At 39.7% G+C, this 23,665-nt stretch overlaps 1 protein-coding gene across 2 annotated transcripts in view; it reads left to right on the top strand.

Annotated features, from left to right (window-relative positions):
- Nucleotides 1-23,665, top strand: part of SLC35F1 (solute carrier family 35 member F1) — a 384,161-nt gene that overhangs the window by 210,036 nt on the left and 150,460 nt on the right. For both annotated transcript variants that reach the window (XM_058566387.1, XM_058566388.1), the window contains exon 2: nt 20,445-20,620. In XM_058566387.1, the coding sequence (XP_058422370.1) occupies nt 20,445-20,620 (176 nt within the window). The remainder of the gene's footprint in view (nt 1-20,444; nt 20,621-23,665) is intronic.

Raw genomic sequence — 23,665 nt, 5'->3', positions numbered from 1 at the left:
CAGCTGCAAAAGCACGCATTCCTAGTGCTGTGAATGAGCAGAAAACTGTTGCCTTAACTTGGAAGATGTTTTCAAAATTCAGTGGCAGAACTATTTTTAGGTTATAAAAAAAATGTCGTTTCTTTCCACTAAAACCAGTTTTTAGATGCATAAATGGCAACATTTCCGGCTAGAAAAAAAATGAATTTCCACCCAGGACAAGTTTATAGAAAAGTTAATCATATTGATAGAATAAAATAGACCAATTTTCACTGCAAAGAAATATTTCAATGTGCAGAATTACCAGAGGGAAGAATGTTTTCTCTTGATTTTCATTTTGGAGTTAAATTTACAGAAAATAGCCTTCAACTCTCAAGGAAAAATAATTTTGATTTTTTTCTCTTTTCCTTCTTGTAATGCAGAGATCCAGGTCACTATTTTTTGTTGTTATTGTTGCTTATAGACTTTTTTTTTTTTTTTTTTGGTGAGGAAGATCAGCCCTGTGCTAACATCTGCCAATCCCCCTCTTTTTTTTTGCTGCGGAAGACTGGCCCTGGGCACTTTATATGGGACGCCGCCACAGCTTGGCTTGCCAAGCGGTGCGTTGGTGCGTCGGTGCGCGCCGGGATCTGAATCAGCGAACCCCGGGCCGCCACAGCGGAGCGCACGTATTTAACCGCTTGCGCCACTGGGCCAGCCCCGCTTATAGACTTTTTAAATGTCGAAAAGAATGGATTCTTTGATTTACTGATAGACAGCTTAACTCCTAGAGGCGACCATACACATCTCCTATGACTTCTCTTGTCACAGACTCTGTATCTAGGACCTTGTAACTGTGGCACTCACTGGATACCCAGTGGCTGCATGGCCTGGTCGTGCTGTATGATCTAGTGCTCTGCTTCTTGGAAGCACTGGCCTTTCTGTCCACGGAGAGCTTCTTGGTTAACACTTATCCATCCCTTCCTTGTGTCTTGATACCTTTCTTTCCTAAGTGTCTCTGAGACCATCAAGGGAGTCTTAATGTGAGTGTCATGTGTCTGAGTGTGTCCATCTATCTATCTCCTTTCCAGAAGATAAAACACAACCCACTTTTGCAAGTTCAAATTCTTATGAAATCTGAAGTTAATAAAGATATATCAGTAAGAGGAATAGATTACAGCATCACGAGAAAGAGAAGAGAGTGCCTGTGCAGGACAGGCCTTAATACCATGTTCAAAGGTGAACTGCTTAAGGCGGGTGTTGGGCCTTCGAGAAGAACGGAGTTAGACAAGGTCAAGATCTTTCTTCAGAGAGGAAAGTAGCTTGGCTGCATTTTATAGTCCATTATCTCATTACTTACTATGAAATCCTCCTCCTTGCCTTGGAGACACTTGCTCTATCATCTGTCAAGTCCAGTTGGAAACAGGGAATTAGAAATGTTGGCTGCCTCCAGCTCTGATTCAGCCTCTGGCGGCACGAGAGCCAGGAGAAACGTGTTGGTCTACAAATGAGCTGCTGACAGTAGCAGGTGGTTGATGAAGGCTGCTCAGTATATAGTGCTGAGTCCCAGGATGACGCCACACATGAGGCAGAGATTAATGAACACAATCCCAAGGTGAATTTGAGGCAGAGACCCAGGCCAAGGTGACTTGATGTGGGCAGCAACACAAAGGAAGCACACTTTGTGTTTGTCTCTGCTTTCTGAGTGTGAACCTGTGAGGCAGGCCTCTCCTGGGATGTGGAGCCAGGGACTAGAAAAATCTAATGACTTCTGAGAGAAAAGCCCTCCAAGATGTGTACACCTAGATACTGGCTCAGAAAGGAATTGTGCAGTTTTAGAAACTACAGTCGCTTCCCGCCATGAAGAGCAGAAATGAACGTCAGGATCTGTACTTCTTACTCTTCCTTTCTAGCCTTCTTCCTCCTTCTCCTCCTCTTCCTCCTTCTTCTTTTTCTTCTTGGAGTTTTGTCTTCCATATTGTCAAACCAGCGATTAAAATTTGAACGTTTACTTCCTGTTCCATAAGTCATAGTGAGGGGCACACAGTTCGAAAGCTTACTTCTTAACAGAGGTTCTACAAAGGCTAAATCAGTAGACGGAGAAGGACAAGTAGGTAAAGATTGAGAACAAAGTCACCTCTTGATGGGCTTATGAGTAAACAACTCCCCTCTGTATTATGAGATATATTTCTGAAATAGCCATGGGCCATGCTAGCCACTTTGGAAAGCATCTTGCCACACACACCCATCCTTAGTGTCCAAGCATGCTCAAGACACACAAGTTTACCAGAGAGTCATTAAAACTCAAAATAGCCAAATTTCAAGTATGGCTCTTAATTACTAACACGCTAATAAACGAAGAAGTTCATAACCTTCTAACCTTCGAAATTATTCACCAGGTCATAAATTCTTTGTCAATCATAGCATTCTCCCTAAAATACCATTCAAGAAATTTCAATACTACTTGAACTCTGTATTATCCTTCTGCAGCAGAAATATAGTTTATGTTGATTAACACAAAGGTGCATATGAAATAAAGGGGAGGATTGAGACATTTTGAAATCTCCACCTTTGGAAGCATTTAGATGTGGGGTATCAGCCATGTGTGCTGGTTGTTATGTAGGACCCTGCCCAGGCCCTTCCTTTGGCCTGGCTGCTCTGCAGACCTGCTGAACTTCCCACTTGCTCCACAGTCCAGTTGGATTTTAGCATCTGTCTCTGCATGCACAGATTAAACACCTGCTGTTTTCTAAACACTGTGAAGACCTCTGCTACCCATGGAGTGAAGGGAGGTTGACACTTGAACAGCACATTTGGGTGATTTCTGGCACTCACTACAACTAAATATACTGTACAAAATTCACATTCTCTCCAACATAATTCCCTTATCAATTCGCCTCCAAACATTTCTATGCAAGGAGAATAGCACCAGGTATTGACCACCTGTCTCACGTAGTTAGGGAGAAAGGGATCTTCAATCACATCTTTCTCATAGACCTAGAAGCCAGATATTTGCTTCTGCCAGAGATCCTGTAAAAGACCAAGCTTTTTTGTGGGAACCTGGGCCCCCACTCCATGCTCTGGGCCTTCGGGAAGACCAGGACACAGAGGATTACAAATCCTTAGGTTACTGCCAGCATGTTGACTGCAGAAGTTGGCAAGCACTACCATGGAAAGAGTCTCCTTTACGACACCTTCCCCATGATGCCCTACTGTGAGCATGTAGTATCTCCTCCCCACTGCCTGCCCTTGGCTGGCGATGGTATACTATAAGTTAGCATTATTTTTTTATAACTCTCCTGGTGTTAGCAACGGTCTACATTTACAGTAGAGTATTTGTGAAGAATTCAGGCATCTCCCTACTCCTGTCTTGCATGTAATCTACAGTTACTAACCCATTGAACACACTGTTCTATGTCTATATCTGTTTCATCTTTGAAGAGATGTAGGCATAGAACTGTCCCCATAGTGCTGAAACATTTAACATAGCTCATTAAAAAATACCCTCTGGTCTATTTAATTGTCTCTATTTGGAATTTTAAGTCTCTATGCTAACATGAATGCCTTGGTAGGAATAAAACATTTTTTTTCTTTCAGTTTCTAATTTTATTGTAGTTGAATCACAATATTTACAGTCGGCCCTCCATATCGGCAGATGCAGAACCCACAGATATGGAGGGCTGGTAAAAGGACTTGAGCATCTACACATTTTGGTGTGTGTGGGGGGGCGGTTCTAGAACCAATCCTCCATAGATACCAAGGGATGACTGTATATCTTGAAGGAATCTTTACACTAGTAGAGGGTGGAGCCTCGTTTCTCTCTCATTAAACATCTACTCCCACCCCTTCCTTTTTATTCCTTTTTTTTTTTTTTTTTTTGTGAGGAGGACTAGCCCTGAGCAAACACCTGATGCCAATCCTCCCCTTTTTTCTTCAGGAAGAGTGGCCCTGGGCTAACATCTGTGCCCATCTTCCTCTACTTTATATGGGACGCCACCACAGTATGGCTTTCCAAGCGGTGCGTCAGTGCGCGCCCCGGATCCAAACCTGTGAACCCCGGGCCGCCAAAGGGGAGCGCGTGCGCTTAACCGCTTGTGCCACTGGGTCAGCCCCTGCTTTTTGTTCTTAAAGACTCCCAAAGCAGTTCAAGAGTCCCGTTCTCCTTCCAGTCATATACTTTCAATAAATATTTCCATAAATATCAAATGGGAAAATGCTTGCAGATATGTTCTGGGATTGTCAACTGAACCAAAAGTTTATACGCCAAACATGAAGAGAGTGAGTTAGTGAGAAAACTGGCGCCTCTCCACTTTCTCTCTGGAATATTCCCAGACAGCACTGGGAATGCGCAGAAGAGAACACCCCGTAAGAAAACATTTTATGAAATATGTGTCACAGCAGCCATCATGTTCTGTTCTTCAAAGGACCTCGTTTCTCACCTCCCTCAGATTGGCTGTGGAAATGGAATATAGATTAGTCAATATCAATTCATCCATGGCCAGGTAACTTTTGCAGGTTCTTAACCCATTATCCTTTGATTTTATATGTCATTGTTTTAGAAAAATGAATAATTGTCAGATGAATAGCTCTATTTTTCCAGATATTATTACACATGATCCTTTGTCTACTCCTCATTCAGCCTTGAGCATATCATTTAAGTGTGGTAAACCTTTCTTTTTTGCCTCATCCCCAAACTCTCAGACTTTACTCGCTGCCCTTCCCCCAAGCCAAATGAATTATAGTCCTTGCCCATAATAAAATTCCAAGTATTTCCAAAGGAGTAGGAAAAGAGGAGATTTTAGGGAAGCAAGATGCTTTACTCACGAATGACTTCTTAGCTAACCAAAATGGAAATAAACTTTTCTCAGAGTGGAAGAAATGGAGACCTTCCGTTCCACAAATTTCCACCAAACAAATTAAATGTGACTCCAAGTTCTCTTTGCTCTGCACTCAGAGGAAATTCTCTCAGCCATTTGGGGAGGGGGCTTCCCTTTCCCCACTCCCAATTTACACCAAACCCTTATATCCCACTCCTTCCAACCCCACCCATTCCTTTAGGGCTAGATGACTCAGGGTCTTATGCATATCAAAACACGCTGGACTACCAGTATACATATTTTCCAAGCCTGCACTGTCCCTCGGAATCCAGAAGCTTTGAGGGTTTTATGCCACCCTTGGGCACAGAAACCTATTCAAGCTAGGAGCCCTGGTTCCTGGATACAGTTTCCCTAAATGGTCTACCAACCCATTCCAACTAGATGTCTGCAACCTTCCCCTCCTCTGAGTGGCATGATGGGGTGGGTCTGGGTTCCTCTCGCTTATACAACCTACTCTAATCTTGGGGAATCTTCCCCCAGCTTGATACTTCTATGCCCTCCTCCCCCAAGCTGATGTCTGCCTTCTCTACCCCTAACCTAATCCCCTCCATGGGATTCCAGAAACAAAAGGAACATTTGTTTTAGCCCTCTGTTTCCCTTCCCAATAGAAACTATTCTGATGCCCAGGAACTCAAACTTGAGAGGGAAAAAATACAGGGGGAAAACCACATCACTAAATGCCTCAATAAATTATTTTGCTATCAACATAAAGTAAATCCTAGTCTCTCTTTAGCCAGTCCTTCTGAAGTTAATGTAATATCTGTCTCAAGAAAGAAATGACCCAAGGTCAGCCTAACCTCTTATTCACTCCAAGGGAACATATCAGCCACTGAGTCATTAAACCAAGCCCTTTCTGCCTTTTTCACTCATAGAACTTCATTAGGTTTATCTAAAATGTGCTCGAAAAATAATCTAATTTATCTTGCTCCAAGTAATTTAATTAGAATTCAATTAAATTGTGCAGAATGCATACATCACTTTACATGTTGCACCTTCATTCATTTTATTTGCTATTTTTACTTTAAAGATGCAATGGAGTTATTTGGTCCTGCGGTATTCTATCCAAAATAATCCACTTCATGTATAAACTAACTGGTCCTCAGGAGCACTAAGGGAAACAAAATGTGTACCTCATTATGCATGCCACGGACAACTCATTTGAATTTAATCCCTTTGGCAATGTGTGCACTGGTGAGACAGGTACTTCAGCTATCAGTTCACTTATATTTCTGGAAAGGATACCTTTTTAGCCCCTCTCTTGTTTTCCAGCTGACACACACACATAAATGGATCAATAAAGGAGAAGAAATGATATTCAGATTTTAGTGAAATCACCTGCACAGTCACTATTAAAACTTTAAGATGTCAATCCAAAAGCACAGGCAACAAAAGCAAAAATAAGCAAGTGGGACTACATCAAACTAAAAAGCTTCTGTACAGCAAAAGAAACCATCAATAAAATGAAAAACGTAACCAAGGGAATGGGAGAAAATATTTGCAAATCGTTTATCTGATAAAGAGGTTAATATCCAAAATATATAAGGAACTCATACAACTCAATAGTAAAAGAAACAAAAAACAAATAACCTGATTAAAAGCAAATGAGCAAAGGACCTAAATAGATATTTTCCCAAAGAAGACATACAAATAGCCAACAGGTACATGAAAGGGAGCTCAGCATCACTAATCACCAGGGAAATGCAAACCAAAAGCACAGTCAGATATCACCTCACACCTGCTAGGATGTCTGTTATCAAAAAGGCAAGAGATAATGAGTGTTGGTGAGGATGTGGAGAAAAGGAAATGCTTGCATACTATTGATGGGACTATAACTTGGTACAGTCATTATGGAAAACAGTATGGAAGTTCCCCCAAAAATTAAAAATAGAACTACCATATGATCCAGCAGTCCCATGTCTAGGTATATATCCAAAGAAAATGAAATCAACATCTAGAAGAGATATCTGTGCTCCCATGTTCATTGCAGCATTATTCACAATAGCCGAGATATAGAAAAAACCTAAGTGTCCCTAGACCGATGAATGGATAAAGAAAATGTGGTACACACACACACACACACACACACACAGAGGGATATTATTCAGCCATAAAAAAGAAGGAAATTTTGCCATTTGCAACAACATAGGTGAACCAGGAGGACATTATGCTAAGTGAAATAAGTCAGACAGACAGAGAAAGATAAATACTGTATGATCTCACAAGACTGTTTGATCTAAAAAAGTCAAACTCGTAGAACCTGAGAGTAGAACAGTGGTTGCCAGGGGCTGGAGGGTGGGGGAAATGGGGAGATGATGGTCAAAGAGCAGTAACTTTCAGTTATAAGATGAATATGTTCTGGGGTTCTAATGTACAGCATGGTGATTATAGTTAAGACTGTATTGTATACTTGAAATTTGCTGAGAGAGTAGATCTTAAGTTGTTCTTATCACACCAAAAAAAATAAAGGTAAGTATGTGAGATGATGGATCTATTAATTAAGTTGATTGTAGTAATTATTTCACAATGATAAGTGTGTAAAATCATCATGTTGTATACCTGTAAAAAAAGCACATTGAGGGCCAGCCTGGTGGCATGGTGGTTAAGTTCACGCGCTTGGCTTTGGCAGCCCAGGGTTCGCAGGTTTGGATCCCAGGCGCAGACCTACACACCACTCATCAAGCCATGCTGTGGCAGCGTCCCACATGCAAAATAAAGGAAGACTGGCACAGCTGTTAACTCAGCAACAATCTTCCTCAAGCAAAAAGAGGAAGATTGACAGCAGATGTTAGCTCAGGGCCAATCTTCCTCACAAAAAAAATTTTTTAAAAAATCACATTGTACAACCTAAATATATACAATTTTTCTTTGTCAGTCATACCTCAATGAAGTTGGAAGGACAAACAAACAAAACTTTAGAGTGTCAAGAGGACCAAAGATGGAGTTTGAAACTCTCTTCTTTAGGAACAGTTCAAATACCAACTTGTCTGAAAATTGTTTTTCCATTAAGGAATAGACATGCCATACTGGAATACAATTGGTCTTAGTAACACAATCTTAAAGGACCTGACACCATATGGGTACTACATAAGCACTACTGGAAGGACGCTGACTTAGTTTATTTTCCAGAAGGAAGGCCATAGGACTGTCTTTGGGTTTTTGGTGGCCACGATCACTTTAATACAGCAGAAATCCTCCAAGGCTGTATGCTTCTGTGATTCAAGAAACAAAGGGGGATAACAAGGGTCTTTTCCCTATATTTTCTTGATCCCAAATTGCTTATAGCTGAGGCATTCACAAGGAGAAGGTGAGCCCACTGCCCTCCTGAATTACCAGTGTGCCGAAGCTGTCATAATGCCTCGGCATTGTTCTCAGTCACCAGGCTGCTGTTGTATCTAAGGAGCATCAGATGGTTCCAAGAACGTAGGCATAGGGGGGTGGGGAGGTAGGTAGAAGATATACCTTTAGCAAAAAATATTGTAAAAATTAAATTGGAGTGTTTCTTTTTTAGCTCTTAAAGTTTTACTCAATTTCCCCTGTAGCGGAACTTTAAAAACTTGAATGAGGCCATTCTCATTTTTTGAATTTGAGAGGCAAAACCTTAAGGCTCTATTTTTTGGTATTTTGCCACACACTCACTGGATGCCCTCTGTGCCTGGGACAGTTTGGAAATATCTCTGCAGCCTTTACTAGGTGAGACAGGTGAGCTGGGTGAACTGGGTCCCAGATCTGAAATTATTTGGATTTACCCAAGTCTTGACAGAAGAGAAAAGGAAGGAAAGGTTGTTTGTAAATGGTTTCCGTTGGAGACATAGTAAATGGCTGCTTCCCCCAGCAGTCCACATTGTAAAAGGGCTGCTGTAAAAAGGCAGACCAGGCTGAAGCCCTGGTGCAGTTTAGGAAGGCACCGTGCCTCGTCCCTTCCCATCCTGAGGACCAGATTTCACGAAGCCAGGTATATCAGAGCACTCACCTCATTCCTTTAACAGATTATTACATGATGAGCTCAAGTAGAATGGTAAGTGTACAATTTATGTTCATTAAAGTGACCCTCCATTTTTTTTTCTTCCTTGTTCTTAAAGAAAGTGTCAATGGGTTGCCGCAACTTGAGGGCCTGAGGCTGGTTTTCAGTCATAGCCTCGGCAGTCGCTCCACTTACAAGAACAGGCTAATCTCTTTTACATAGAACATGAATGTAATGAGAAGGTTCATTTTCAGAATAAAAATCACTGTCACACCCTTGGTTTGTAGCCTGCCTGATATTTTTATTTGGCCTGATATTTTTACCACAATGCTTAGTCTTGGTACCTTTTAAAAAATCGGAACATTTTGTACCTCATGAACCAACCTGAATGGTCTTTTAACAAAATTCATCAATTTAATTTTGTTATTTTTTCTTTCTCCACCAGCCCCTCTCCCCCATCAAGCCTTTAAAAATCCTCCTTAGATTGCCCTGCCTCAGAAGCTCTCTCTCCTGCCGATCTATCCTTCTGTCCTCTTCCATCTTAAAGGCAGCTGAGAACCTCTTGGGATTTCTCACTTAAGGACATCCCTGCCTTCTAATTGCCTTTTCCTCTTTTAACCCTGAAGCAGAGCAGGAGTGGCAATAATAGGTTTTTTGTTTTTTTTGTACTTAGAATCATTCCTATAGAAGAAATTTCAACAGGTCAAATTTCTTCCGAGTCATTATAATATTTAATTATGGTAAATATTCAATTTTCATTCTTACAGAAGACCTTTACAGCTAGAATAAATTTTATCTAGTTCATGCTGCAAAAACTGGATTTCGATGTAATTTTGAGTTGTTTTTCAAGGCAGTCTGTCAGAGGTACTGAGATAAAATTACTCCTTTATTGTCAGATGCTTGTAATGGGGCAGTTGGAGGCATCTTTTGATGCAAAGAATGATGAAGAAAAATGTCAGCTAGCCTCCACCTAGAGAATCCTTTTATTATTTGAAAGCAAAAGCCAAATATATTTATCTTCTAAAATGAGCTACGGCTTCCCTACTTATTTATCCAAAGTTTCCCTGCATGTTCTTCCAAATAAAAGGCAAAACTGATGATCTCAGTTGATTATACATTTTTCAAGCAGGTTTTAATTGTGTGTGGAGAAGTTCAGCACTTAGTGGAATCTAATTTTCCCAATTTGCTCTACTTCAAATGCACTACACTTCATGCATACAAATTTGGTAAATACGTGATAAAATAATGGAATTTGACATGGGTCTTTATTTTAAAAGAAAGTGAGTCACCAGTCCACTTGCATACTTACTTTGTTTTTATTTATTCAATAGATTTTAAAGTTAAATGTTTTCCATTTGGCCTCAGGGTTCACTAACATAATTCAAAATGCAAAGTTAAAAGCATTTTGTAATGAAAAATGTCAAAGTCATTTAAAAATGCATAAAGAAAACAACAACACAGTCAGCCTAAAAATGTCGTCACCTCCTTTCTATTTTCAAAGGAGATGTTAGCAAGTGTGAGAACTTGAGTCAGAAATTCTTATTTAAAACTAAGATCTGTTAGTTTCATAATAGTCGTGTCAGATAAGACTCTAAATATTCTTCATTTCTTTTTTGCTTTTCTTCCCCAATTTCTGAAGGGCAGGAATCTAAACTTTCCAAATTTGGTAATAAATTTATCAGTCAAAACTTGAGGAAATAAGTCTGGGATGCATGTTAGCAACATTTTCTCTAGTTTTTTTCTTAAGTGTATCATGGTGCAATTATATGGATAGATTTAGGTAATCAGTAAGAGTATTGGTACTTCCAAAGTGTACTCAAAGGTAATAAGAGCTATTATTCTGAGCATTTACCATGTGCAAGATACTGTAGTGGGCAGTTTATAGAAACTATCTCATTCAGTCCTCATGACAGCCCTATGAGATATGTATTATCATCCCCATTTTATAGATGAAGAAAATGAGTCTCAGCTAGTTAGTGGTAGAGTCAAGATCCAAATCCAGATCTATCCATTTTCAAAATATGTTCTCATTTTATGACTCCATGCTGGTTCTCTAGAGGAAGATGACAAGGTTCTTACCTTTCAAGCTATTGATTCAAAACTTTTAAGTCAGTCGTCTCCAAAATGGGAGTACACGTCTTAAGGGAGAATACAAGATGATCCCCTGGGATCTGAGAAGAAAATATTATCATTATTTTATATGTGAAAAGAAAAAATATCTTTATTTTATATGTGGGAAAAATAAGAAAGTAATTAAGCTTGACTGATTTTTAATATGTAAATTGGCCCTGGTGTAATCACTCAATTTGTAGATCAGATGGTTAAAACTTGATTTTTTAACTGCTATGTAATTTTCTTTTCTTTTCTTTATCTTTTTCCTTTTCTATTTTATTCCTTCCTCTCTTCATTCCTTCTTTCTCTTTCTTTCTTTTTAATAACCATTTTATTGAGATATAATTCACATATCATACAACTCACCCATTTAGAGTATATAATTCAATGGTTTTTAGTATATTGGTATTTAGTATAGATATGTGCAACTAACAACACCGTCAATTTTAGAACATTTCATCACCTCAAAAAGAAACCTCATACTCTTTAGCTATCCCCTTCCATCTCCCCATCCACGTGGCCCTAACCAACCAGCTGTCTACTTCCTGTCTCTGTAGATTTGCCTGTTGTGAACGTGTCATATAAATGGAATCATGTAATATGTGGTCTCTTGTGACTGGCTTCTTTAGATGGTTAACTCCTTTAAGGTATATGAGATTCTTTGACAGAGGAATGGATGTTCTGCTATCAGAGGGGGTTCATGGTAGCCCACTGCCTTCACCCAGTTTATGTGGGTCTGGTTAAAGTATTTAGGGATTAGATCACCTCAGTAACTAAACTTCTCAAAGAGGACTGTTGGCTTAAAAATGATTCCTACACAAAAGCTGAAGGTCAAAGATAATATCAAAATGCACCACAAATAAGTAACAAAAAAATTTGCTTAGTTGAAACTTCTCTTATTCTTAATCTCACCTTTCTTCATCATTGCAAAGTAAAACAAACACAATAAAATCTAATCATATGTAAAAAAAAAATTAACTAAAATTTGTAATTGTCAATAAGACAAATTTAAATATGAATTTACTTCCACTTTTATTAAAGATGGACTTCACTCTAAGTGTACAGTGTGCCTTAAGATATTACCTGACCCAATGTTAGGACGCAATTGAAAAACTAAGCAACTACAACATAAAGATAACTTCTGCAATTATTTGAGGGGTGAGGGGTTATCTTTAAAGACATGCAATGCATTACTTTAAAAAAAATTCCATAAATGTAATAATGACTGTTTAATTAGCCTCAATTGGTGTTTCTTATTAATAAATGATCAAAATCCTCATACTATTGGAGAAATTCCTCTTTTTTCTGTCACTGTAAAGATGGTTGTAATACCCAAGAAAAACAAGATAGCAACAGACCAATATGCACTCTTCTATCAACAAATAATGTTGAAAAGATGTGTAGAAAGCCATGCTGAACATTTGAAGTAGCAATAATACATCCCAGCTTTGCAATGTTGGGATGAAAGTACAGATGTATCTAGCATGCCTCGGTCAGAAGTGGATATATTATGAAGCTAATGGAGTTTCAGGATGCCGCACTTACACAAAGAGCTATCTGGTTCTTCAGTCTTGCCTCTTACTGAAACTTTTTCCCCATAATAAAAGCAGGATTTGGTTCTAACTAATGGAATGAGCAGAGAAATTTGGGGAGCTTATGGCAGGAGCTTACTTCATTTCCTTTGCTCAGAATTCCAAAGAACGATTCCTACTGAATTAAAACTCTACCCTATGCTGCTTACCTCTCCTTACCCATCCCTGCTGTTATTATGATTCTCTCTGGCCAGCCAGGTGATTCTGTGTGTCGATCTCTGCATCTGAGACAGCACAGCATTCTCTTTCCTGGAATGACATGCCAAATTCTCAATACCAAATTACATCTCTTCCATTATTTAAAACAAAAGAAAGACTCAACACTATGTTCTCCATGAAACCTTTCCAGGTTTGCTTTGCCTAACTTTAAAGATTGACGTTATCCCGGTAACTTCTGGCGGTTTTACAGAGACTTACTTGAGTACTAAGGTATTTTTATGTTCTCGATTCAGATAGTTTCACTTATTTATGTTCCATGCCTCTCTAAGCTTCTTGGAGGCAGGGGCCAAACATTCCTTTCTCATAACCTGCACTCAGCAGGCCTTGGCAAATGCTACCGTCTGATCTATTTCTCTGTGGCTAATCCTGTAACCCACAGAGTTTGCACATAATAGATGAGTAAACACTGCTGGTAAGTCAGCTACCAAAGAGTTTAATCAAATACACAAAAGGAATAGACTTTAAGATAGAAGACACCACTTTCAAGAGTTGAAGATTACACACTAGCCTCTTCTAAAAGTACGTCAGAATTATGGAGTAGAAGGAAATATAAAGCTCATTATCTTGGCCTGAGTTCCTCAGAATGCAGAGGCTTGTGTACTGCTGCTTTCTTCTAGGACTGCAGTCCCAGGGAGCAGGAGTGAGGAAGAGAAGGAGGGAGTGACAATACAAGGCACAGAGTACCCGACAGAGCACCTTGTGAGGCAGGACTATCTTCAGAGAGCCTGTAGAAGTGACTGCTTCCCAGGTCAGTCTGCCTAGGGGAAGAAGAAGGAAGAACCTTTCTGTTTTAGTTTCCTAGTGGTCAAGTGCAGTAATTCCCCTGCACTTCCAGGTTGCTGACGAGTGACAAGCAGGTCTTCACAAGGTCTGCCCCTCAACATCAACTTGGAATCTCCAGCGTAGAAGGACAAAGGCACACAGGATGGGCATGAGGCACAGGGCCACCGGGCTGTGCCCACATAATGTTGGTTGTAGTCTATGCAGTTGGTCATGGCAGCCACTAGTGGAGCTAGAGTAAGTGACCAGAGACTTTAGAAATAGGTGAGACCAAGAGGATGTGAAGGGGAGTATAAGAGGTGTCTTACACACTCACCGATTATGATACCCTTACTTATATGAAGGAACGCAAGACCAAAGTGGGAGATGCCCAAGATCACGGAGCTTAGTTAGTGGAACTCAACAGCCAGGGGCTTCCGACTCCCTATTTGGTGCCTTTCACTCTTCTGTGCCACTTCTCTAGACATGCAACATACAATATACATGTGCATTTGTGACTCATCCTCTCACACTAGAGTTTCAAATGTCTCCTACACTCAGTACGTCACAGACTCAGTGAAATATTGTTGAAGAGGGCTCCCTTGTGGCTTACTTGGTTCTCTCTAAAAAACAAAAAAACTTGTACCAGAGAACAGATTAAATTCCATGAATACAGAATCTGAGGCAAAGAAACTCCAATTAATGTTAAACCTCTGGAGATGTGTATTTGCATAATAATCTTGTTACATGGAAGTCTAATTAGTACTTAAATATGATAAAACCTTTCAGCAAAGAGCTTCAAGAAGCCAACGTCCTAACTTCTGAAAACAAGAATCTTGTCAAAGAACGTAGTAGAACGCATGTTTCTCCCATGTTCAAGTGGTATTGTTTTTAGTCAAGGCAGTATACTTAAGTGTCCTTTAGGTATGCATATCTGAACTCGTATGCTGACTCAGATCTGACATGACTCGCCTGAGGATAGTTATCACAATGAAGATGTCTCTACAGAGAGGTTGATATGCTCTAATTCAAGACGATAACATAATTGTTCCACTCTTATGCCAAAGAATTACAAAGCAATGTGGTTACGTAACACTAGGTGAAATTTTTCATACCATTTTAAAAGAATGTATTCTTATAACTAAGGAAAGAAAACAAAATTCAATTTGTTTTATTTTAAATCATATTATTTTGAATATCTAATTTGCAACACAAGTTTATTCACAGGATTCCAAAGTCTATTTCTTTAATAGAACAAAGTGCTTGTGGTAATAGTTATGTCAGCCTTTATGAATACAAGCTCTTTTATAACAGGTATTCAGCTCCAGCAGCACTGTTTTTCCTGAGACTCATGCATTTTTCATTGTCTAGTCATTCTGAATTTAAAGTGGATAGGATATCCTTTTAAATGCATAAACAAAGAAGATGAAAATGTATATCACAGTCTCCTCTCCATTTCTGCTACTAAAATTATGGGAACTATGTATCCTACGTTAGAATGCATCTGGTGTGCTATTCTATATACTACTCGAATAACCAACAGCTCCCTGTGCAGAATTCCACCTGGCACCGTATATAGTATCATTTTTGCAAGATAGCACCTTCCCAGGCTTGTTCAGAAATGCACCAGAAAATAGCTTATTAATCTCAGTGTCTATCTGGCAGATGGAATACAGTAAAAGCGAAGTTGTTTTTGTTTTTCAGAGCTAGTAGTTTTTCAAGATATAATAAGTAACCATCTTTCAAATCTTCTAAGACTTCACCCATTTCATTTATAGATATTTGTTCACTTGTAAATTTGTTCATTCATTCATTCTGTATTTATTGAGCATCAATCTCCTTTCCATCCAGAAGTCCTCAAGGCAGCAGCAACATAGAAATGAATAGAATACATTCTCTTCTTTTCAGGAGCTCCTGAGTATACCGTGTGGCAAGTACAGGTGGAGATGAGAACATACAGATGAGAATACTTAACTTAGCCTTGGGGAGCAGGGAGTGGGCAAGGGGAGGCTTTCTGGAGAAGGTGGTGCCTTAATCACGAGGAGTGAGGTGAAGGGACCACAGAGCTACTGTGATGGTTACCTATGGAAAAAAAATAGTTCAGAGGGATAAGATGGGATAAGACTGAAAATAAATTGAAAAGATCCTAAAACAGAGAGAGTGGTAGGGAGAACATTTTGTGAAACAAATCACCAAAAGGATTCGTCCTATGCTAAAAGAGAATTGGAGGAAAGGAAGATGGCAGGGTAGGGCGTGGGGGCGGAGGGGTGGTATCACCATCTAGGTTTATTTATATTTTTATTTATTTACTTGTGTATTTTGCTTTGGTGACTCTAGTGACTTAGCTCAGATGTGCAGACTGCAACAGCTACAGTATCTAGCTCCCTACAGTTAAGAAAGGACTCCTGAACTAATCTGATAAAAGGTCCCTTCCATGCCTTCCTGTTTTACAAGTCATGTTTATCAGCATGACAGATAAAACCATAAATTGCATTTTCTATCAAATCATAGCAGCAACAGCTGAATGACATGGCCGCTAATTAAAAGCAGAAATTGAATACAGCAGATCTGCTGTTTTGTTTGGCTAATGAAACAAGAGTAGGCTTGTGGTCACTTCTTGAAAGACGTACGTTCCAGATGTCTTGGTGGAAGGGTTTTCATCAGTCTGTCTGGCTGGCTTTTTTTGTCTTCACCTTCCCCAGAATATTTCTGGAAACTAGCCACTTAGGTTTCCAACACTGTGCTCTGTGCCCTCTGAGGGCAAAGAGTATTTTTCTGGCAGCATAATGATATAACATAGTGATTAGGAAGTTGGGATTTGGAATCATATAACCTAGTTTCCATCTAAACTCTTCCCTTTGCTAGCCCTGTGACCTTGGGCTGGTTGCCTAACCTCTCTAAGCATCAGTTTACTTATCTATAAAATGGAACAATAATAATATCTGCCTTATAAAGTTATTGTGAGGATTAAATAAGACAGTACATATGAGTCTGAGTCCAGGACTTGGCACATAGTAACAACTTATTTTTCTTTTTTTCTTTTTTGTCAGGAGATCAGCCCTGTGCTAACATCTGCCAATCCTCCTCTTTTTTTGCCGAGGAAGACTGGCCCTGGGCTAACATCCGTGCCCATCTTCCTCCACTTTATATGGGATGCTGCCACAGCATGGCCTGACAAGCGGTGCGTTGGTGCGCGCCCGGGATCCGAACCGGTGAACCCTGGGCCGCCGCAGTGGAGCACGCGCACTTAACCGCTTGCGCCATCAGGCTGGTCCCAGTAACAACTTATTAAATATGAATTATTGTTGTTATTTCATCTTAACTGGCTCCATTTTGTAGTAACTTATTTAGAAACTAAGCTGCAAAATCTTGGTTTAGTAGCTCCTCGTGACAAGACCTGTGTCTTATTCATCTTTGCATATATAGGGCCTGGTATGTAGACGGCTGTTTTATAGTATATTGGCACATATACATCAGAAGGACTAAAATTTTGTTCTCTTATGTTAAGTAATCTGTCATTTCTTGTGGCTTGATTTTGTTCTGGATATTGCCATGGTTGTAATTTAAGCAGCTGTAGGAATTACCGTGTCGTAGCAGTTGTTTTCAACCTTCTTTTTCTAAGGAGACACACTCCATACACAGCATTCTCCTGTGGACATACTGAGCATCAGGAGAAACTCTGGTGTATTAGCTGTAACTCTCCCTAATTCTCTTCCACTTAAGGATGTAAGTTAGTACGCAAATAATCAAGAGTGACCCAATGACAGGATAATCATGAATCCACTGTAAATTAATTTTAAATCGTTTAAAACATTTTTAACTATCATTCTTATTATTATATGATGACGAGTTCAAACTTCTTCAAAGAATTCTTTGAATTCTTCCAAGTCAGCACTTTTATTTCTCACCACTTCCTGTCCGCTTAGTCACCACTGACTATCCCCTCTGCCGAAGCTCTCTGTTTCCTCAGTTTCCATGACACCAGTATTGCTCTGGTACTCTCTACTCAGCCAAAACTGATCTTTCAAAGGCTGATGGTCACTACAAATCATCTCCTGTTGGTCCTCATCCTCCCTCCCCTCTAAGCAACATTCAATATTACAACTATTCCCTCCATGAAAGTCTCTGTTCCCTTGGTTTCCTTGACACCAAGAACTATCCTGGTCCTCCCTTCAGCCTTCTAACCATTTCTGTCTTCAATCATGTGCCTCTTCTTTCTCCCCTAACCCCAATCTGGGGATGCCCCAACGACTTTTCCCAGGCCGTCTTATTCTCTCTCTTCTCCCTTCCTTGGTAGTATCCATTTTCAGTACTTTAGCCATGACTCTTCTGTGTATAACTTCCATGTTTATCTGCTGGTTGACCTCCCTATCCAGCTCTGATCCCATGATTCCAATTCTGCGGGAGCATTTGGAAGTTCATCTGGCAGCTCAAATTCAATTTACCCAAAATATTTATCTTTCCACTGAAACCAACTCCTTATCATGATTTTTGTTAGTGGATATCACACCTCTCTTAGACCGGCTTAAAAACCGTTGAGTTCGTTCTGGTACTTCTCTTTACCTCTGCCTTTTTTTTTCTATCATTCTTTCACTTCAACAAAACTGTTCAGTGTTGCCGAGGCCTACCTCTGCACTGTCTTTTAATCCTTCCATTTTCTACTTCCTCTGAATGGTATTGTCAGCTGTAGAGGCAATGAAGAACATGGCACAGCTTCACAGTCTGGCAGTAGGGGAAAGGTATAAAAGCAGTAATTATAATACAATGATACAGAAGTAAAAGAGAGGCATCTCAGGGAAGAGAGGGCAGGGGAGACTTCTCGAAGGGAGTGACATAAGATCCAAGTCTTGAAAGATGAATAGGAGTTAGACTGACAAAAGCAGGAAGGACATTCTGGAAATAATAACACGTGCAAAGGAATGCAGGCAAAGAAGAGCATGACTCATTGTTGAAGTGCAAGAAGCTCTGTAGGGCTGGAGCTCTGGCTTCGTGGCAGAATAACATGTGGGAAGCAGGGAGTAAACCTCCAGAAGTAGAAGGAATGGAGGAGGGGCGTGTAGGACGCTGTTTCAGTCACCTGTTGCTGCCTAACAAACCACCGCAAACTTCGTGCCCTAAAACAACCACCACCATTGATTATTTCTCACAGTTCTCCAACTGGGCAGTGATCTCTGGGAATGGTTCATCTCTGTTCCATGTGGCGCAGGCTGGCACAGCTCCACTGGGGCAGGAGGATCCAAGACCCTCACTCACATGTCTGGTGTTTCAGCTGAGGCGGTGGTAGCTGGCTGGGCCTCTTTCTCTTTTCAGGTGGTCTCACAATGTTCTTTAGTCTAACTCGGGGTTCTTGACGTGGAAGCTGTATCCTATGAGGGCAAAAAGAGGAAGCTTTGGAACTTCTTATAGCTTAGGCCCAGGAGTCACGTGACAGAATGTAGGCCCTATGTTCTGTTGGTCAAAGCAAGTCCCAAGACCAGCTCAGCTTCCAGAAAAGGAGAAAGAGACCCTGCCTCCCTTTGGGAGGAGCAGCATGAATGTAGCGGGGTGGGAGGAAAGATTGGCAGCCATCTTTGTATACGGTCTGCCACAGGCCTTATAAATCACTGTATTCTATAGGGTACCATTGTAGGGTTTTAAGCAGCAGACTGACATTTTAAACTTATATGTTTAAAAATATCTCTTTGATCCTTTATAAAGATTGAATACAGCGGTTGGGCGCCAGTACTTGGAAACAGGGCAACCAATGAGAAGCTTATACCAGTATGTTACAGGTTAACCTCAGAAAAGTCTTTTCCATGGATCCACATGCCTTGAATGTGGGTGCAAAAAATTGCAATCACAATTTTTTCTCCTCGTGGAAGCAAATAGAATGAACAAAGCGTGACAGATTCTTTTTTTTTTTTTTTTTTAAAGCAAGATACCACCAAGGTATCTGCCCAGGACTTTGTGCCACTTCCAGAAAGATGGATTCACATCTGTCATGGGGGACGAAATATGTAACACTGCAAATCCTCTGCCTAAAGCTTTTTTGTTTAGAAATACTACTTCTTGCTTATTTTATATTGCAGTTTCCATAAATAAACCAGGAAAGTCAGCCGAGACTTTTGGGGAGGGCAGACCTTGCTTAGTATTTCCAGGGGCTCTTCCTGCCTAGAGCATGCAGGTATATGTGACCATAAAACCCATGCAAAGTGAACCCCTTGACTCTTGCCTCTGGTCCCCACTACAGAGACTGACAGGGGAGGTGCCTATGAAAAAGCCACAAGAAATATTTACAGATTTTGAAATGTTTTATTATGCCACCTCATTCACTAAATTTCCTTCATGAATAACAGTTTTAATAACAATTTTAATTGTACATTAAGCAGAGGAAAGCAAATACTAGTGCTTACTAATGCTTCCTAGAGCAAACGGAAATCCAAAATCTGGGAATGGCAAGGAGACAGTCCTGGATTTTCAGGGCTTTGTACAGCCCCTTCACCTAAGTGTTCCTGGATCCAAGATTTCTATTTATAAGGAGAAGAGTCTTCCTTTATTGGTATAGAGCCTGAAGATAAAGTTGGAATATGGTCCCTCTTTGTTGGTGTTCAGATGCTGGCTCAGGTTTCTGAACACTTGGTTAATGCTGGGGTGGGCATCCGGATGATGTTAATTTCTCCTGCAGGCTCCAGAGTGCTGTGGCTAGAAGCCAGAATCACTTGGAGAGATTTGATCTCAAATCCCAGTTTTACCACTTCCTAATTATGTGACTGCGAGCAAATTGCTTAACCCCTCTAAACTTTGGTTTCTTCCTCTGTAAAACCTCAGTAATAATTCCACTTTCCTCATAGGATTGCTGTGATGGATTAAAAGAAATACTATTTATTGCACTAAGCCCAGTGAATGTCTCAAGTGCTCAATAAATTTTAACTTACTGTTTTAATGGACTTCCTGCTGATCTTTGCTTTGTTTCTCTTTATTTCCCAGGGAGATGTTAATCTCTGTGGCTCTGGGCCAGGTGTTATCTCTCCTTATATGTGGAATTGGCTTGACCAGCAAGTACCTGTCAGAAGATTTCCATGCCAATACACCAGTCTTCCAGAGTTTCCTCAATTACATCCTTCTCTTCTTGGTCTATACCACCACCCTAGCTGTCAGACAAGGTAAGCATGCAAAAACACCACGAATATAGCCTGGTTTCTCTTTTTCAAACATCTAGAAGAATGATGAGCCATGACCAGATTAACTTTTTTCACTTATGGCATCATCAGACAATTCAAAACCCCAAATCTCACTTTTCTATTTTGCAGTAATACAACAAACACAATGAACGAATAATTCACGAAGAAGCATGCATTGTGTGAATTCAGCAGGAAGTAGGAAGTGCACGTATAGGCAGAAATGTACAGTTGCTTGCTATTTGAATTGCTGTTAACATTCCTGGTACCCCTAGTGAATCTAAATTGCGTGCTTACCTTGGAAGCTTACCTGGAACCTGGAACAGGCCTGATGCAGCTGTCCTAAATAATGCCAGCCCTGGGAAATCCAAGGGAATTACAGACAAATATATGTTCTTTGGGAAAGTGACATGAGAAAGATAAAAATAGTAAACACAACTCTTGTAATAACAAAGGAGAAAAAAAAGAAAAAACTACCACAGAAGGTCAGGTGAGTTGTTCTGTCTAAATTTAAAATAACTGAAACAATAAAACAAGTCCTCTGAGTCATTGCCAGAAAAACTTTTTAAGGGACAATTGCAGTTGAAATCCTTGGGTGTATCTCTGAAGAGTAGATTCAGAGCCTTATGATTATATCACTGAATCTGATGGAAACGCTTTTATGTATGGCCTAGAAATAGCCAACAATTTTTTCTCAATAATAGATGTTGACTGTAAATATGCATTGAAAAATAATCATGAAAGGGTTGACGAAAATTATATATACCTTAATAATAAATAAAGATACATATATTGCTATATGTATCAGTCCTAATAGTCATACTTTTTTGAAACTTTTATGAAAACTGTTTATCAGTATTTAATTTTCACATTTCCTTATTTGGGTTGCTGTCTAGAATAATATTGCTTAATTATAGTGATTTGGCCAGTAGTCAGTTTCATCTTAGAGGGAGAATAAAAATGAACAAGTTGGGACTGAATTCCAATTTAACTTTGGATTTGTTTAAAGTATTGGAGAAGCTAATTCCATTTATTTCTCAAAAATTGATGTTATTGGTGTTTGTTTTTTAAAATTTAACATCAGTAGACATAATTAATTTAAGAATAAAATTTCAACTAAAACCTCAGGCTCCAAAAGTTATAAGTACTGGGTCTCAGCTATATTTCCTCAGTGTGATTTGAAAGCTAATGATTTTGAATGATAAAAATGTTGTATTTAACAGTTACACCCGCCATTTCACCATTAATGCCTCAATCCAGGAAAAGACTCTAGGAAGTGGGGATATGGGGGAGGCATACCATTAGAAATTCACTTATGAGACACTTAACATGAAGAATGTGTAGTTTGGTTGTACCAAGAACAGAGAGCTCTGTAGTTCGACTTAAAACTCACTTGATGAAAGCTTGAATCATAGCTTAGAATTCTTATAGAATAGAATTATTTAGCCCAGTACAAGAAGTATAATTAAGAATAGTAAGATTCAATTAAAAACAATTTTTTGACACTCTCATATTACCAAATAAAAAAAAATTCACGAGAAAGTAGTGAATTTATCTTCACTAGTGATTTTTAGAACCGAACAGTCTAGGCTACGAATGGTGAATTGCAGCTAGTGTTTGGGTTCTTGTCCATCTTACTTTCCAGGATTCCAGAGATTTAACAAAAACCTGCATCAGGAAAAAAATAAAATCAAGCCATCCTAAGAAACAGAGAGAAAAATTTCACCGTGACAAGTAGAGGCAGAAAAGCTTAGAAAACCAAACTTAGAAAAAGACCCAAAGTTAATAATAATACCTTCTACTAAGCCTTTATAATGTACTAACCACTCTGTATGTGAATTATCTCTTTTATTCCTTCATTCCAAGGAAATAGATATTATTATCCAAAAGTTTATAAGTGAGAAAACCAAGGCTTTGCCTACATAGGAACATGTTCCAGGCTATAGAACCAGGAAGTGTGGAGGCCCATCCTAGGCCAGAGCTGTGTTTTCCTGGCTCACTCTGCCTTCCCCTTGACCATGGGGAGGCAGGAGGAGGAAAGGGAGACAATTTTTAACAAAAGGAGGGTTTTTTTCTTGAGATTCAAAACCCTGAATAAGAAACTAACCCTGAATGCAAGGTCTAGTGAGGCACAGCAATGAAGTCAGGAGGCTGTGATCATAGATGGTGCCGGGGAGTGAGTGGGGAGGGTGGGCAAGGTAGAGGCACAGCTGGAAAGAGGCCAAGGACTGGAAGCAGCGAGGACTTTGGAGGCTCTTTGGAAAGAAGACTGAAGAGGGCCTGAGGAAATTCTGTCTATCCCAGTCAGTGAGGGAGAGATTCAATTTCTAAAATGCCCTATCTAGAGATGTTTGCCATTGCCTCAGATTATCACTGAATTTGCTGGCGTGTCTTTATTTGGGTGTTTATTCAGAATGTGTGTTTGTTTTACGCTTCGTCTTTAGATGTTTTAATAGGCTGGCATTAAGCTAACATCTGGAAATCAACATAGTAATTACATTAATTTTGTATAGGCTGATTCAGTACTATATTCTAGAGACATAATAATCTCTTTCCTCTCACACCTCAAGATTTGAGAGGGAATTATCAACAGAGCAAAGAGAAGAGGATGGAAAGTCTGGTGTGTGCGAGGGAGGTGCTCTCATAGCCACAATTTCTCCTCCTTTCCCTGTGCTCCCTGACCGCTCTCCCCAGAGGACTGCAGGTTAGGACCAAGCAAGATACCTGTCTTCTCAATTCTCCCAACTCGGACGTCACCATATTGTTTTGATACCACTTAACGCCATATAACAGCAAGAAGTTAGACTCAGGAATATATTTTTAAACAAATCTTTCTTCATAATTTTAACCATACAACTTCTAAAAATTTATGATTGTCACATGTAAACACAATGTGATAAATGCAAGAAGCCTTTCAAGAGTGTTAAAGGTAATGTTATTACAGAAGCCTCATCGAAATTTGACTTCAAAGTTAAACTGAATTCTCTTTATCAAATTTGCATTGGACCAATGATCAAAGACTCTGAAGCA

The sequence above is a fragment of the Diceros bicornis genome, chromosome 23 (genome assembly GCF_020826845.1).
Source record: "Diceros bicornis minor isolate mBicDic1 chromosome 23, mDicBic1.mat.cur, whole genome shotgun sequence".
In the NCBI taxonomy this organism is placed as follows: domain Eukaryota; kingdom Metazoa; phylum Chordata; class Mammalia; order Perissodactyla; family Rhinocerotidae; genus Diceros; species Diceros bicornis.
This window is presented reverse-complemented; position numbering and strand designations above follow the sequence as displayed.